At 47.5% G+C, this 16,414-nt stretch overlaps 1 protein-coding gene across 2 annotated transcripts in view; it reads left to right on the forward strand.

Moving 5' to 3' along the window:
- The window catches only part of myo1ea (myosin IEa), a 36,061-nt gene that overhangs the window by 1,801 nt on the left and 17,846 nt on the right, over window positions 1-16,414 (forward strand). For both annotated transcript variants that reach the window (XM_079737298.1, XM_079737299.1), the window contains exons 2-10: window positions 6,071-6,214; window positions 7,527-7,616; window positions 8,210-8,304; window positions 11,475-11,562; window positions 11,921-12,010; window positions 12,781-12,912; window positions 13,194-13,328; window positions 13,839-13,971; window positions 15,814-16,010. In XM_079737298.1, the coding sequence (XP_079593424.1) occupies window positions 6,071-6,214; window positions 7,527-7,616; window positions 8,210-8,304; window positions 11,475-11,562; window positions 11,921-12,010; window positions 12,781-12,912; window positions 13,194-13,328; window positions 13,839-13,971; window positions 15,814-16,010 (1,104 nt within the window). The remainder of the gene's footprint in view (window positions 1-6,070; window positions 6,215-7,526; window positions 7,617-8,209; window positions 8,305-11,474; window positions 11,563-11,920; window positions 12,011-12,780; window positions 12,913-13,193; window positions 13,329-13,838; window positions 13,972-15,813; window positions 16,011-16,414) is intronic.

Below are 16,414 nucleotides of genomic sequence, written 5' to 3' on the forward strand. Positions count from 1 at the left end.
GAATGAAGCACAATTCAAGCTGAACATTGAACCAGACAACATGATACTGGTTTCTGGGGTCAGTATCATCCACAGCTTGCAGTATCTCTGTTTAAACCAACCTATGGCAAGGTCATGTTTGGCAAAGTCACGTCTGAGTTTACAGAGAATCTCATGTATTCGTTGTAAAAGAAAATCCAACTATCTCATAAGCCAAGTTTTAAATCAATTAAATGTTAATATTTCGCAGCAGGCACTGCATGCTTTTAATTTACTTCATATGCATAAATAACACTGGGAACCCAATTCAAACACATGCGCGTGCTTCACATGAATGGATTGTCAAGGTCTGTTTGCTCCTGGCTGTTCATTACCCACAGTAGCGACACACCACCTGGGATTGGCTTATTCGGAACTGGTTTGTAATGGTGTGAATTCTACCGGCGAAGGTGACCTCATAATGTCTCCATAACTGGGTAAATGCTAGATCCTCTAGTCTGAGGTGTCACCTGCGTCCCTGTTCAGTGATTCACGCCGTGAACAGGGAGTATGTCTGCAGCGGTGCTATGACTGACTGCTGGTGTCCTGGTGGTCATACGTCAGGTGGCCTCTGAGTCTGGGTGTTGACTCTCTCTTATCACTGGCGGTTCTGCCCTTCGTTACATTTGTTTTCACTCACTATCTGGGAGTGCTGAGTGGCTCAGCTGAGTCTTTCTAATGCATGTCTTTTATAACAAACATGCTCTTTTAGAATGGTACGGCATTGGCATGGATTTTTATTTTAATAAACCCAGAAAGGGATTCGTTCTCCGTATTGATAATCCTTCTGGTTGGCCAGTGTAAATAGTAAAGAATACCAACAATAGTTATGCCTTAAACTAATCAGTCTCAGCGATCCTATTTAGAGATTAGAATCATTGTTTTAATGTTTACTAGCATGAATACAAAGTTAGTGACTGAAACCCAGACCACATAACCTGTATCTTTAAAATTCTCTCAAATGATCTCAATGGTTTAAAACAAAAAGGTCAAAAAATATACAATTGATTTAATGCTACACAGTGACAACACACAACATGCTGCCTGCCTGATTCATCACAGCCTGCAGAGAGTCAGTGCTTAGTCGGCTAATATACTAAATATACCAAAATACATATACATAGATAAGCTAAGATAAAACTTTATTAATCACGGAAAGGAAATTCCTGTGTTACAGCACAGCAACAATGGAAGACAAAGGATATACAATAATACTATACAATAAAAATACAACCAAAATAGATGCAAAAGTAAATGCCTAAGTATGGACAAACAGAACAAACAGGACAAACGGTATACCAGTTTTCTATTTGTTTGTTTTCCTTCCCATGTCTGAACATACGATTCCAGGCATATTGTAGAGTCGGCGTGCTCGAGAGGTGCACCCAGAGAAGCAGAGGGTCTGCTCTGCCTCGGCGATGCGGTGGCCTGGTCAGAAGCACACGTGATGCTTCTGAAGAGCACCGCAGTGCAGACGGGTGAACCCTGTCGCCGTCCGTCGACCACCGTCCCCCGTCTGCAGGTGTTTACGTTTCATCGAGAAACAGCAGAAGCTAATGGTCTGTGCAACTCGTGTTCACGTACCCGTAACCCAGGGCAACAAAGACCGTTTGGACCACTCCCTCTTTTAACCTGACTGTGCAGTTATTTACTGCCTGGTCAGGGCAGCAGGACCAGCATTCCCCTGACAGGACATTCACCAGGCCCAGTCTGGGGGGGGTTTCTTGGGCTCGGGGGAGTCGCTCACAGGCCGTTATGTGGAGCACCCGCCATGGGCTCAGCTTCCCTCCAGTACTGCTGTCCTGGGTTGGAATGGCTCGATGAAACGGGGTGCCTGTCGTTGTAGCCTGGAGGCAGTCAAGGTGACTCTATTGTTCAATCTGGATCTGCGTATCACAAGATGGACGCCTGTGCTCCACTTGAATATCGTCTGAATTGTTACCACGGTCGCCCCTGTCAGATGTGGTCGGCCATTGTTTCTTTCTGTTTCCTCCATCGGTCCACTGAGATCGGTTATGATCGGTTATGCAGATGTCTGTTTCCCATTTGCATTCCTGCTGAACTCACCTGAGTGGGGGCTGCAGTTATTAGACGTTTTGGATCATAACATCCTCCAAACAATGAACATCTGATGGCGGTCCATGTTTGTCTTGGCAACCTGACACCGAGATCAATGATTCACCGGTTTACAGCAGAGAACGTGCGCGTTGGCTTCTGTCACCCTGTTGTTGTTTCTGTTTAGTCTCTTAATGTTTGACCCCTCATGTTCAGCCATATCATTCATACAATAAAGCAGCAGCAGGGTTTTATCATCCAGAAGTGCAGTCACCTCAAAACGTTACGTCAGCATACGATTCGATTCCGTCGACTGCAGGGTGTTCCCGGCAGAGTCCCAACTCATGCAGACGGTGTAGCCTGGCCGTGGAATCGCTTGCTTTGCATAACTCATAACCCTCTCTCTCTCAAATGATCTCCAAACACAGACGTTTGCTTTGTTTTTGTTCGCAAATTGACCTTGAAAGAGAGGTTTCAAATTCTGGTCCTGAATTGTCACAGACTTTTTTTCTCACTCCTATTTACCTTTATTTCAATATACATACATCTATATATGCATATTTAATCAATCTACTTCTTAATTCCTTTGAACACATGGTGGGATGTGTGTCAAATCTGGAGCAGAGAGTGGACTTGGCAGAGCAGGCAGAAGAGGGGAAAAGTGCTGCTTTTGATACTGAATCAAACCCAGCCATTTCCTGTACCCTGAGCCCGGCTTTGCTTCGCGCTCGCCTTATATGGTAATGGTATTTGCATGAAGGCAGCGCTTGTACTTATGGATCAGGGTGCAAGAAATCCTAAAACATTTACACTAAGTATCTCGTTCCTAACAGTTTTCCTACTCTTATCGGTTTTCTTGTAGGGTATTGTCGGCTGACAATGCCCTACAAGAAAACATGACAACCCCTCCAACATGCAGCAGTGTAAAGCCCAAGCCCAGCAGGGCGGCATGATGCAGCAGAATGGTCGCCCCGACTGGGACGTGTTCAACGCGCCGAGGACGTGAGGCGGAAGTCCAAGGCGCTTCCATGGCGACGGTGTTGTTACAGCAGACTGTAGCTGGCTCTCCGGTGTCTCCCCTGGGACCTGTCATCTTGTTTGCGTCCTGCCACCTCGCCCTCCCTCCCCTAGACCTGCTGCAGCTCAAGGTGTTCTCTCGTTAGGAGAACCCACAGCCCGGCGCCCTCAAAACAAACAAAGATGCACTTCCAGGGTTTTATCCAATAAAGCGCGAGTCAAAATAAACATAGCACCCATGAGAATGACCTCTTGGCCATTATGTGACCCGTTGGAAGGGGAATTAAAACATGACCAACCTAGCTACACACCCACACAATCCCTTTAAGCCTTTGTTGGACAGAAAAAAATAAATGCAAAGTTAGCCCTTTTTGAATCACTTATGGTGTGGAGCTGTTAGAATGGCGGGCGTCTGCCTAAAGAGCCGTTCGGAGAAACCCTGGACTCAGGCGAGGAGAAAAATGTGGACTGGGAATTAAATAACAAAGATTCCTCCCCTCCCTTCTCTTTCCCATCATCTTGCCACCAGGCAGACCTCAACACTCCACCGTAGCAGAGCTCAGTGCAGACCCTTCGTGGCTGTTGTTGTAGTGTGTACACCTCCCAGGCAGGGGAGGTGCACACATGTGTACCTGCGAACTACACACTCACACCACACCGCTGTTGTGATTCACAACATGTTTGTGGTTATCCAACCTGGTGGAGGAAGGGGTTAACGCTGAGAAAGAAAAGCCATTCTTTGAATAGCTGACATCTTAAACGTTCACTGCCTATCTGTCTTGAAGTAATCATTCCAAACATGTCGTGGTTCAGTGAAGGGTGAGGTGAATTGGGACTGACGGCAGGCTGGGTTAGACACTTTATTTTAATGGTACCTTTCTGTTTGCTAACAAAGGCACTGGGAAGTTTCACTTGATTTGAAGTATATGAAAATGAGATGTGTTTTTGGTTACGTTTGAGAAATGGGAGAAAGAAACACCTTTTGTACAAGTCTTGTAGGACAGAATAATGGATTTATGGCTTGTATAATGAACTGCTAAACGAACTTACTGCAGAACAAACATTTACATTTACAAACACAGCTGAGCAACATGTTTAACCAGGTCTGTGTGGTTTGTTTGTTTGTATGCCTTGTGTCGTCCACCAACTTTTTGCCTCATCATTTGAATGAGCATATTACACCGTTTATGTGCAGCAATTGTAAACAAAGGATGTTCAATGATTAGCCAAGAGCGTTACGGAATTATTCAAATCAAAAAGGTCATGGAACCAAAGGCGTTATTGATACTTTTTCAAATTCAAATCTTTCTAAATGGAATAGTTGTTCAGGGAATACTTCCTTTCTTCGGGACACTAACGTTAGCTTGAATAACAATAATCACCTCAAAGGCCTTTTCTCTCTCCCTCTGTTGGACCAATCGGTTCGGCGGTGAAGTCCTAAACTGAGGTCTACAGTGTCTAGCCGTGACTCATGTGTTGGAGCGGCTCTGTTTGGCCGTCCAGGAGGAGGAGAATCGCTCCCCTTAGCAGCCCGATGAGATTGACTCATAACACATGACCGATGACCTCAGCCAGGCCCAGAGAGTTCTCAGACGCACTCCTTCTGAAACAACAACACATGCAGAAGGTGGACTGTGCCCACAACGGGTCTGCATCAGCACTTATAGGAAGCCTGACTTTGTTCTTTTTCGAAGTTAGAGAAACTCAGCTGGGATTTTTGTTTGCTGTCACACACGAGTGATGACTCGTGTGTGACAGCAAACAAAAATCCCATTTACTAGTCGAGGTGAAACAGGGCATTTATTTATTTAGCCATCGCAACCTCATTGCCAGAAAGCGGTGGCCTTATTTAGAACTGATGGCTAGGACACAAAGTTAAGACACAAACTGCAACACACATGGCTGAGGCCCCAACCCTATCAAACAAACAAACCATTTCAAGTACATTTCTTTCTTTTATCAAAAGGATCTACGTTAGTCTAGCATTGGCAGCCACCTTCCTGGGGTCCAACACAAAAACACACAAACACAACAACGGCTCACAGCTCAACATGAATAGAGCCACGGCATGATAATGTGACGCACAGAAATGACACAAATCAAAGAAAGATACTAAAGGGGCGCCGCAGATGTGTTGCATCTGACTGGGGTGACGCAGGTGTGCTGTGTTTGTGACAGTAGTGAGTACGAGGCTATGTGTTTGTGACAGTAGTGAGTGCGAGGCTATGTGTTTGTGACAGTAGTGAGTACGAGGCTATGTGTTTGTGACAGTAGTGAGTACGAGGCTATGTGTTTGTGACAGTAGTGAGTACGAGGCTATGTGTTTGTGACAGTAGTGAGTACGAGGCTATTTGTTTGTGACAGTAGTGAGTACGAGGCTATGTGTTTGTGACGGTAGTGAGTACGAGGCTATGTGTTTGTGACAGTAGTGAGTACGAGGCTATGTGTTTGTGACGGTAGTGAGTACGAGGCTATGTGTTAGTGACGGTAGTGAGTACGAGGCTATGTGTTAGTGACGGTAGTGAGTACGAGGCTATGTGTTTGTGACAGTAGTGAGTACGAGGCTATGTGTTTGTGACGGTAGTGAGTACGAGGCTATGTGTTTGTGACGGTAGTGAGTACGAGGCTATGTGTTTGTGACGGTAGTGAGTACGAGGCTATGTGTTAGTGACGGTAGTGAGTACGAGGCTATGTGTTTGTGACGGTAGTGAGTACGAGGCTATGTGTTAGTGACGGTAGTGAGTACGAGGCTATGTGTTAGTGACGGTAGTGAGTACGAGGCTATGTGTTAGTGACGGTAGTGAGTACGAGGCTATGTGTTAGTGACGGTAGTGAGTACGAGGCTATGTGTTTGTGACGGTAGTGAGTACGAGGCTATGTGTTAGTGACGGTAGTGAGTACGAGGCTATGTGTTTGTGACAGTAGTGAGTACGAGGCTATGTGTTTGTGACGGCGTTGTGCGCGCGGCCATGTGTTTCAGGGGAGCCGGGGCCACCAGCGGTACCACTGGCAGAGCCACAATGTGAAGGTCAGCGGCGTGGACGACATGGTGCTGCTCAGCAAGATCCACGAGGACTCCATCGTGGACAACCTGAAGAAGCGCTACATGGATGACTACATCTTTGTATCCTCTCTCACACTCCCGGCTCGCAGACCGGCGAGAAATATCTGCCCCCCCCCCCCGCGCCCAGCACACAGTTCCCAGAATAGCTGACTGGCCGTTCCACGGTTCTGAGCAGCTATGAGTAATACGGTAACGTTTACAAGGGACCCGCCCACCCACCAGTCTGTTCTGTGGCCCTCTAAACTCCCCAGTCAGGCCTCTGAAAGTTCCCTTTACAATCCCTTAAAGTGAGTGTGTGTGTGTCTGTGTCTGTGTCTGTGTGTGTGTGTCTGTGTGTGTGCGTGTGTCGATCCTAATCAAGTGTTCTCTGCTTTGATCTCACTGTGTCTCGTACCAGTAAGGGGAGAGGACAATGACAGTGGATTCAGTGACGGTTTGTGTGAATGAAACCTTCCCTTCCTACTACCACTGGACAGGCCCTGCTTTGTGTTGGACCAGGATGTGCTGCTGGGGTGAAACCCCCCCGCATATATCATGGTGGAGGGTTTGGACTCAGACACCAGAGCGGGGGTTTCATGCACATTTATCTGCGACATTACCACAGGACGTTTAGGACTTTTCCAACAGCTGAGTGCCAGAAGTTAAACACATTAAAGTGGTTGATTCCGTTATTTATTAAATGTAATGCAAAGTGTAGTTATAGACTTGGAGTGAGTCCTTGGGTTGCCGAGCGCCCGTAACACTGGGGTCTTTCAGCTTGGGTCACTGCCGGACCCCAACAATACCTCCTCTCTTCACCCTGAGCTGTTTGACCCCTGGGCCAAACAAACATCTCACAGTGATACAATTTGTGATCTGTTGGCTCTAACGTGTAAACAGTTGAGTCGTTGTGAGGCTCAGACTGGGTCCCCATATACCGCCACGCACGGCCCGACGACACAGACCCGGCCCCATAGAGCACACGGTCATTTGGGGTTCCCTCTGATGAGTTTATACGTGTGTGGCTGTATTAGACTCAAGACTCACTTGTTCAGAGCTCACCTAGAGCATAGCCTTCCCCCCCCCGTCTTATGCACTTATTGTACGTTCTGGCACTTAATGTACACACTTATTGTATGTTGTACATCCTTGCACTTAAATATAGCATCTTATCCTAGCTATCTTTGTCGTATACGGGGAACGGGTTAACCTAGTGATGGTTAGTGCTTGGCACTTGGCTCTATGATCATCTTTACCGTACCGACAGAGATATATTGTCGTTTCTCTTTCTTCTGAAAATTGTACCTGTTGTAAGTCGCTTTAGATAAAGGCGTCTGCTAAATGCCCTGAATGTTTAACGTACATGTATACGGCCCCTAACCGGTGAGCCCAGACGTACATCGGGCCGGTGCTCATCTCCATCAACCCCTTCAAGCAGATGCCATACTTCGGGGAGAAAGAAGTGGAAATGTACCAGGGCGCGGTGAGTGACCCCACCCTGGAGCCGGAGGGGGGACACGCGAGACGGCCACACAAAGTCACAGGGCTCGGCTTTCAGGAAAAGAAGAATCCACCCATCCACTGATTTGATAAATATCGTAGGCAGGGGACTGGAGGATGAAGTGAGCGAGGTGTTGCTGAAACCGTTCCCAGTGTGACGTGAACGTGTTGCCTTCAGGAACAGGCGGTACCTTTCTAGAAGAACAGCCTGCAGAAGTCGAATGCTCTTTGCGAGCCTACTGAGAGCTGATCTAGGTCATGCAAAATGACCTAATAGTCTTGCAAAAAAGCTGCTTAAGAATAGATTTTAAATACACATTGGCATTAAACGTCAAACATACCTTAGGTCTAATTAAGGCCTATTGTCTGAGGTAATGTCTTGCTTTGGTTTTGTTAGCACCCTTATAAAACGAACAATAGAAACACATACTTCACGCCAGAGAGATTTAGAGGGCCAGTTCTATATGATTTACAAGGTATGTTCCAAACACATCATACGGAGTGCTGAACAGATCATACAATCGCAAATTTGCGTACTCAATGCAAAGCAGGTTTCCTTTGTTGTCATCCATCCAGGCCCAGTATGAGAATCCTCCTCACATCTACGCTCTGGCAGACAACATGTACCGCAACATGATGATCGACCGGGAGAACCAGTGCGTCATCATCAGGTATGAGCAGACTCCAGCCTGTTCCGCTCTCCGCAGAACACACTGATCCCTCTGCTCTCCTCGCACACGTTGGTCAGTTCCCCCGGCCTTCTGGGAACATTCTCTCAGCCGACACTGAAAGTGAGGGAAGAATGAGAAAAATGAGATGTTCTTCTTGTGGCAGGTGACAACAGGAGGGCGGGGCGCAGGAAACGTGGGCAACTGGTTCCACCGGCCGGTCATGTGCTCAGCTGAACCAGTTAAAGGAACTTTATCTCTTGGCTGGAATTGTAGGCCTTTTGGAAAACGTGGAGGAGGAATAAATAGGAGTTAAATGGGGGAAAATGATATTAATTAGACCACATGTGGTCGGTATTACAACAGGTCACATCTCTGCGGTATAAATGTTACTTCTTGTTGATGTCTGAGCAGTATTTATAAGTCTCACAAGGCTTTACCTCAAATGATTGACTTCATTTAATTGTTCATAGAGCTGTCGTTATTCAATACTGACAGAGCTTTCCCCACTGTGTGAGAGCTGTAATGTATTTGTTGTTATAAAACACTCGTTTTATGGTCGTGTTTTGTTGAGTGTAAAGTGTGGTGTCATGGTTTGAGGCCTTGCCCCCCCCTATTCCCCCCAGTCCCATGCTGCTCCCCATTCACCTGAGCCTCTGCATACCAGTGCTCCCAGCATCCCAGGACTGCTGCTCAGCACTTTCCCACCCCTGTTGTGTGGCCCACCACAGCAGCACTTGCTAGCTCATTTCCCCCACAGAAAAGCAGCGCAGTGGGTCTGACATCAAGCAGACGGTCAACAAAGGCCGGGGCGGTTTTGTTATGAACCAGCTCTCTGCATACAAAGGCCTGCTGCCAAAGAGCCGTCCGGGCGATGTTGTCAACAACATCCCCCGGTGTGAGTGCAGGGTGGTGCTGTGTGATTAAGGTGTGCTTAAGGTGTGAATAGGTGGGGAAGTGTCCTTCTCTGCTCTCTGATGGGAGGTCACCTGCATTTGCATCCGGTGTTCAGTCTGGTATGAAGGGATACGTCTCCGAGTCTTGTTGAGCATTCGTGTAAAGTCTTCTAATGGTTCCTAGGCCGATGTTTGTGCGCCTCAATCCCCCTCTGTTCGCGGTCATCGTGTGTGTAATTGCCACCCTGTTAATTGTACCACTGCACTGTACTGTGAGCAGTGAACTCTGGACCCACTGGCTTGAAATAATCTGCTCCACATTTTCCTGTGCAGAGCCAATTCCTTTGTTGCTGTTCACAGAGGCCGGCCCTGTGCCAGCCGGACCAGAGGAAACCGAGTTACAGCAGTAAACATTAACGTCACTATATGGCTGTTTAATCCTGCTCTGGTAACATAGCATAATACCCCTCTGATAAAACACTGTGCCAATGGCTCTCAAAATATCTCAATGGATTCCGAACTTAAAGAAGTAATAAAAGACATGGAATACAAAATGATGGCAAAAATATTACGAAATGTCATGGAATCAAGACTGTTGAATAGACAACATGGGAAGCCCTCGCCAAATAACAGCGATGAGAGGTAAAACACGATACGGTCCATGAATGCATGAAACGCTCACTCCATCATCCGCACGTCGCTTCTTCAATCCCTCACATTTCTTCCATGTTTGGGCATGATGTCTTTGAGGAAGTGGACGATGCGTTCACTCCGTTTGGGGCCAAAACAATGAGTCCAATGAGTCCTATCTGGGCTTAAAATAGGATCTGATTCAATCTGCAGCCACGGCATGAAACCACAACTGGTGAGGAGGACAATAACCTGCTGAGACAATAATACCCAGCTTGGACTCACCAGTTCAGACCAGCTGGGAGCTCTGGTCACCAGTTCAGACCAGCTGGGAGCTCTGGTCACCAGTTCAGGGGACTTCCTCAGCCAGCTAGCTGGGGGTTAGGGTTCAGGTTCAGATCCTTTATTAATCCTTTATTAATCCTTTATTCATACTTGCTCGTTAGTGTGGAATGGGTTCAGATACAGAGGCTATTAATCCTGAGGGAAACTATTACGGTCTGCTCAAGTGCTCTGCTCAAGTTGGAAAGGAAAAATCTATATAATCATTAATAATTGACAATTCATTCAAATAACACAATCCCATAACAATAGTGTGTGTGTAATGTGATACATAATACAGCTTTGTTCATGGCATGTGGGATGTATGTTGTAGCTGATCCAGTGGTGCTACTGTGTCTCTAAGCCTGGGGAAACACAGTCGTATCCAGAAGCACAGACGGGGAGAAGGGGAATATTGGAGGGCTGTTGGGAAGCCGTCTGGCCTCCATGACTTCCTCCAGCGGTTTAACGGTGTACAGCTGTGCTTTCTCTGAGAGCCGCTTCAACCTGTCTCCTCCAAGACACGCAATCAAAACACACCACACGGCCACGCGCGCGCCAAGACACATATGTTGGAATAAGTATGGCCTGGTCGTAGGAGGCGAGGAGAAACAGAGGCGAACGCGAAAGGATAATAAAACAGAGAAATGTGACAAAAAGTATTTTACGCTGTTCAACACGTAGCATTCCACCTCTGAGGAAAATAAACACGAGTTTCTTCAGATGTTTTCCTCGCTCGGCCTGTCCGACAATATTTGGATTTATACAAGAAGTTTAGTCCCTACCAAAATATAAAGATGGTTTTCATCTTGTCCTCAAGAAATTCTAAACGAGATTTCCAGACTTCACTTTACCGTGAGCAAAGCATTGTCCATTGTGTCGAAAGACCAAATACACACACACGCACACGCACACACACACACACACACTTACACACACACACACACACACACACACACACACACACACACACACACACACACACACACACACACACACACACACACACACACAGCAAGGTTGCAGAGTTTCCATTCAATGCTTTTTAGTTTTTTTTCTTGCTTTCCATTTGCTTGTAGCAGCCTACCTGAATATTAACACTGCAGAAAACTAAGAACGATGGCTAAAGTACCAATAGACTCAGTGTGCTTTAAACGACTCTCTGCACTTCTTACACATAATAAACAACAAGATACCACTATCAAATTGACTGAACATTAACTTGATTTTAATACTCAAAATGTCATCTATCCTGTATCCTGTGTGTTTGTGCGTGCGTGCGTGTGTGTGTGCGTGCGTGCGTGCGTGCGTGCGTGTGTGTTGTAGCGGGGAGAGTGGAGCGGGGAAGACGGTGGCCGCCAAGTACATCATGAGCTACATCTCCCGGGTCTCCGGGGGGGGGGCCAGGGTTCAGGTGAGACCCCCCACCCTGACCCGCGGTTCAACCCCTCTGATATCCGTGAGCTAATGTGCTCTGATACACACTCTGTGGTTACGGTCTGTTCATCATATGAGTTCACTTCCCCAAACTGAACCCTACTCTCCTTTTCCTGAACTCAAAGTAGTCTTGCGACTAGACCACTTCTTTATCTTCACCTCTTTTAGTACAAATCCTCCAGAAATAAATGCTGAAAGGATCCAAGAATAACTACTCCTGTTTGAAATAGTTGGAAAGAACGAGTATTTCTGTCTCTTTCAATGTGTGTGTGTGAGTGAGTGCGCGGTCTGTGCCTAGCCTCGTTGCCGACGTTCTCTATCCTGTGTCCTGACAGCATGTCAAAGACATCATCCTGCAGTCCAACCCTCTGCTGGAGGCCTTCGGGAACGCCAAGACCGTGAGGAACAACAACTCCAGCAGATTCGTAAGCTTTCTTACTCCTTCTTGTTTTCGTTCCTCAACATTCTGAGAAGGGACCTGACGTCGTATTACGAGTGTGGATCTTTCTGCAGATGCTACGTTTAAATCTGGTATTCTAGTCAACCAAGTCAACAGCACTTCCGATAAGGATTAAAAAAAGAGTTGTGTCAAGAGAAAAAGTGCAGCAGTGGCCTGCAATGTGTTTGTTTAGGGGTTAGGGTTAGCCCTAACCTACAGCGTAACACTTATTCATACGTTTAAACTGCAGACTCTGCACATTAGAAGCCATGTGTGATGGAAACAGATGTTCCAAGACGGGAGCTTTAGGGGGAGAAACGCCGCGTCACTCTGTTCCTCCCTCAGGCTACCAGTTGCTCCTGCACACTTTGAAAGACTCATGTCAAATACTTCTGTTCACCATCTTTAGATCCCAACCCCTACTTGTGGCACGCTGTTGTAAAGCTGTGTGTTTCATCTCCTCTTCGTGTGTGTGTGTGTGTGTGTGTGCGTGCATGCGTGCGTGTATGTGTGTGTGTGTGTGTGTGTGTCGTTATGGGAATAATAAACACATTTGAAAGACGCTTCATTACCAGCGCCTCATCTGGAACTGTGTTGCAGTTATTTCATTGGGCTGCGGTCATTTAAATGTAAAATAAAAAAAGTCCCTCGCATTATCTTGACCTTCTTGAGGACACACGGTTCTGAGATCTCCGTTCTATAGTTCTCGGTACACGTGTTGCCGAGGATACTGAGAACTGGTCTCTCCTTCTGCAGGGGAAATACTTTGAGATCCAGTTCAGCTCCGGGGGCGAACCAGATGGGGGGAAGATCTCCAACTTCCTGCTGGAGAAGTCCCGCGTGGTGATGCGTAATCCCGGGGAGAGGAGCTTCCACATCTTCTACCAGGTGAGGCTCTGGGTTGGTTTGGACGGGCCGACTGTTCTGGAAGTCTCTGGCGGTTCTGCAGAGCTCTGGTCTGACGAGTCGGAGGGGATCAGAGAATACTCTGTCTAATGAGTAATCGCATCGTCGTATTTGTTGCATAAAGAGACGATTAACAGGTTCACTCACTTTGAGGGGCTTTATTATGTTTTCACATGCGATGTGGAGCATGCCTTTCTGTTATTCATTTCTTTAATGTGTGTGTGTGTGTGTGTGTGTGTGTGTGCGTGCGCGTGCGTCTGCAGTTGATAGAAGGAGCCAGTGCAGAGCAGAAGAAGAGTCTGGGGATCACCAGCCTGGACTACTACAGCTACCTCAACCAGTCGGGCTCCTACAAGGTGGACGACATCAACGACAAGAGCGACTTCCAGGAGACCGTGGTAGGTCCGACCTTCCTGTCTGTCTCTCCGTCTGTCGGCTTGTCTGCCTGTCTGTCTTTTGTATCGTCACGTCTGTCTGTCTGAGACGGAAGAGAGTGACAGCCCATGAACGTGCAACTACGTTCCTGTGTGTGTCTGTCTGTCTGTGTGTGTGTGTGTGTATCTGTGTGTGTCTGTGTCTGTGCGTGTATGCGTGCGTGTGCTACTGCTGCGTGGTTGTGCTGCCTCTGTGCTACCATTCATCGACCACATCGCCATTTCAACAACTGCTAACCACCGTAGCTTAGCTCCTCACTGTCCTGATGTATGGAGGACAGCGTCACTGGGAGAGCCTTACGAGTCCTCGCTGTTCTCCCCTGTGTTTACCTTCCATACCGCCTCCACCTGCTTCTGTTTACCAGTAAAACCACAAGGAGACTAATTAATGGACACAAGCTCGCTACCGCAGGACTATGTAAACTCCCTCTGCAGCGCGGGCTTTAACAACGGGAGCTTTCTCCGGTTTCCCAGCATGCCATGGGGGTGATCGGCATCTCTCCGGAGGACCGCGGCATGGTGCTGCAGCTGGTGGCCGGCGTGCTGCACCTCGGGAACGTCACCTTCCGCGAGGCGGGGAACTACGCCGCCGTGGACAGCGAGGAGTGTGAGTGTTTAACGTTGAAGAACCGCTCCAGTCTGGGGGAGCTAACCTTCACGAACCGTCCCTCCTGGCGTCCCTCAAACGTCCGTTGGTGATGGTAGTTTACACACGACGGCATCGTGTGTAAACTATGGCCAACAACCAGTGAAGGAGAGCTGGAGATGATGGTTCGATCGCCCAGACCGGTTTGCCCTGGTACCAGCACAATGGTTATATTGTGGGGAGAAGTCAAGAGCAATGGCTTCTGGGAAAGTAGTTTGTGTTGTGATTGACACATGCTAGGTTTGCCCAGCATGTTCTCTTATTTAAACCTGTAACTCTCTCTGACACTGGCACGCTCTTCAGTGGTTAACTCAAGAGTTTACCTCTCAACCATTCCGGTAAATGTATCCTTTGGTCAACCAAGTTAAAGTGCTCATGTTCATAAAACATTCCTGGCCCCCATCATGGTTGCATCCAAGTCCACCAGTTTAGCTTAAAGGATGGATGGTGATGAACTATTGCTCAGGCTACGGCTCTATGGCCAGGGTACGGCTCTATGGCCAGGGTACGAGTCCCGGGTCATGACTCCCAGTCGACTCCATAATCTCTGCCGTTCCTTTTCCTTCCAATCTTGTGTGTTTGTTTTGCCGTGCTGCACATGTGCAGACTATTCTAGTGCTCCGTCCTGAGCTACAACAACACGAGGAGACCTCACAGCCTCAGCCCCCTTTGTCAGTGTAGGGTCTTTTGGGCATTTCTTTTGGTCATGCAGTTTATTCACAGATATAAATAGTTCTGTTTTCCTTCTCAATGTACCCGATAAGTTTCCAGTCCACTCTACACCCTTCTGGGCTCCATCTCAGCGTAAGTCCGGGCTTTTCCACATGCTTGGGTAGACACACGCTACCCGGCACAGTCCTAGTAGAGGAGCTACTGCAGAAACCTGATGCATTCCCAGACACCGCTGGACGCGAGGCCTGAGAACCATTTCCTTCCAGGGGAAGTGAGTCACTGCAATAAGGCAGGGAGGGGTTCTCCAGGGACGTGTCAATGCCAGGTTAGAGCTAATGATCTATGGCACACTCAGCCCCCTTTCAGAAGCCCCCTTTACCTAGCCCTCTGCTGACGCTGGCTAGGTAGCTGTGCTGCCTCTCCTTTGTTGCTACTCCTCTCTTTAAGGTTTGTTAAGTGCGGTTGGATAGAGTAAGACTATTATTATTAGTTATTCACAGTATATCTGTGGATACTTATTGTTATTGTCACGGTTGGCTATTAATATTCCGGATTGGTAATGCCGGTGGACTGTCTAAAAGTTTGCACATGTGGGGCGATGTAAAAAGGTCTCTGAAAAGGTTGGTGTCGGAATTCCCCAGTTATTATTATCAGTATGATCATTATTAATGGTCAATCCTCTGATTTTGAAACCAACCCAAAGAATTGCAGACCTTTCAGTCAGTGAAGGACTTCCCTAAAGAGTCGACATCTTCGTCTGCACGTTTCCTCTTGTGTTTGGAGCTGAAACAAAGGCCTCTACTCTGGCTGCATGACACAAGAAAAATCGATTTGAATCATCAAACAAACGTATTAAAGAAGTAAAGAAAACATGACTGTGCCAACTCAAATGGCCTCCAGAAGATAGAGATTGAATCATGATGACAATAAGTCATGTTTTAATACTTTAATACTGAAGGTAGTGCAGCTAGTCACCGTCAATAACAAATGATGCGTCTATAAATCGAGTGTACTGTGATTTATAGGTAACTCTAACCCTAACCTTGTGTGTTAATCTAAAGGACGACAACCGAGAAACCGTACATCTGTTTCTCACATTACCGTCTGAACCTTCTGAACTATCGTCTCCAGTCCTGGCGTTCCCGGCGTTCCTGCTGGGCATCGACCAGAACCGTCTGAAGGAGAAGCTGACCAGCAGGAAGATGGACAGCAAGTGGGGCAGCGCCCTGGAGTCCATCGACGTGACGCTCAACGTGGAGCAGGCCTGCTACACCCGCGACGCGCTCGCCAAGGCCCTGCACTCACGCCTCTTCGACTTCCTGGTGGAGGTACGGCGCTGAGAGGCTATGTGTCTCACTGCGGGCTTTACAAAGAGAGGCTATGTGTCTCACTGCGCGGTTTACAAAGAGAGGCTATGTGTCTCACTGCGGGGTTTACAAAGAGAGGCTATGTGTCTCACTGCGGGGTTTACAAAGAGAAGTTATGTGTCTCACTGCGCGGTTGACAAAGAGAGGCTATGTGTCTCACTGCGGGGTTTACAAAGAGAGGCTATGTGCCTCACTCCGGGCTTTACAAAGAGAGGCTATGTGTCGCACTGTGGGGTTTACAGAGAGAGGCTATGTGTCTCACTGCAGGCTTTACAAAGAGAGGCTATGTGTCTCACTGCGCGGTTTACAAAGAGAGGCTATGTGTCTCACTGCGGGGTTTACAAAGAGAGGCTATGTGTCTCACT

Source organism: Pollachius pollachius (assembly GCF_949987615.1).
Source record: "Pollachius pollachius genome assembly, chromosome: 5".
NCBI classification, from domain to species: Eukaryota; Metazoa; Chordata; class Actinopteri; order Gadiformes; family Gadidae; genus Pollachius; species Pollachius pollachius.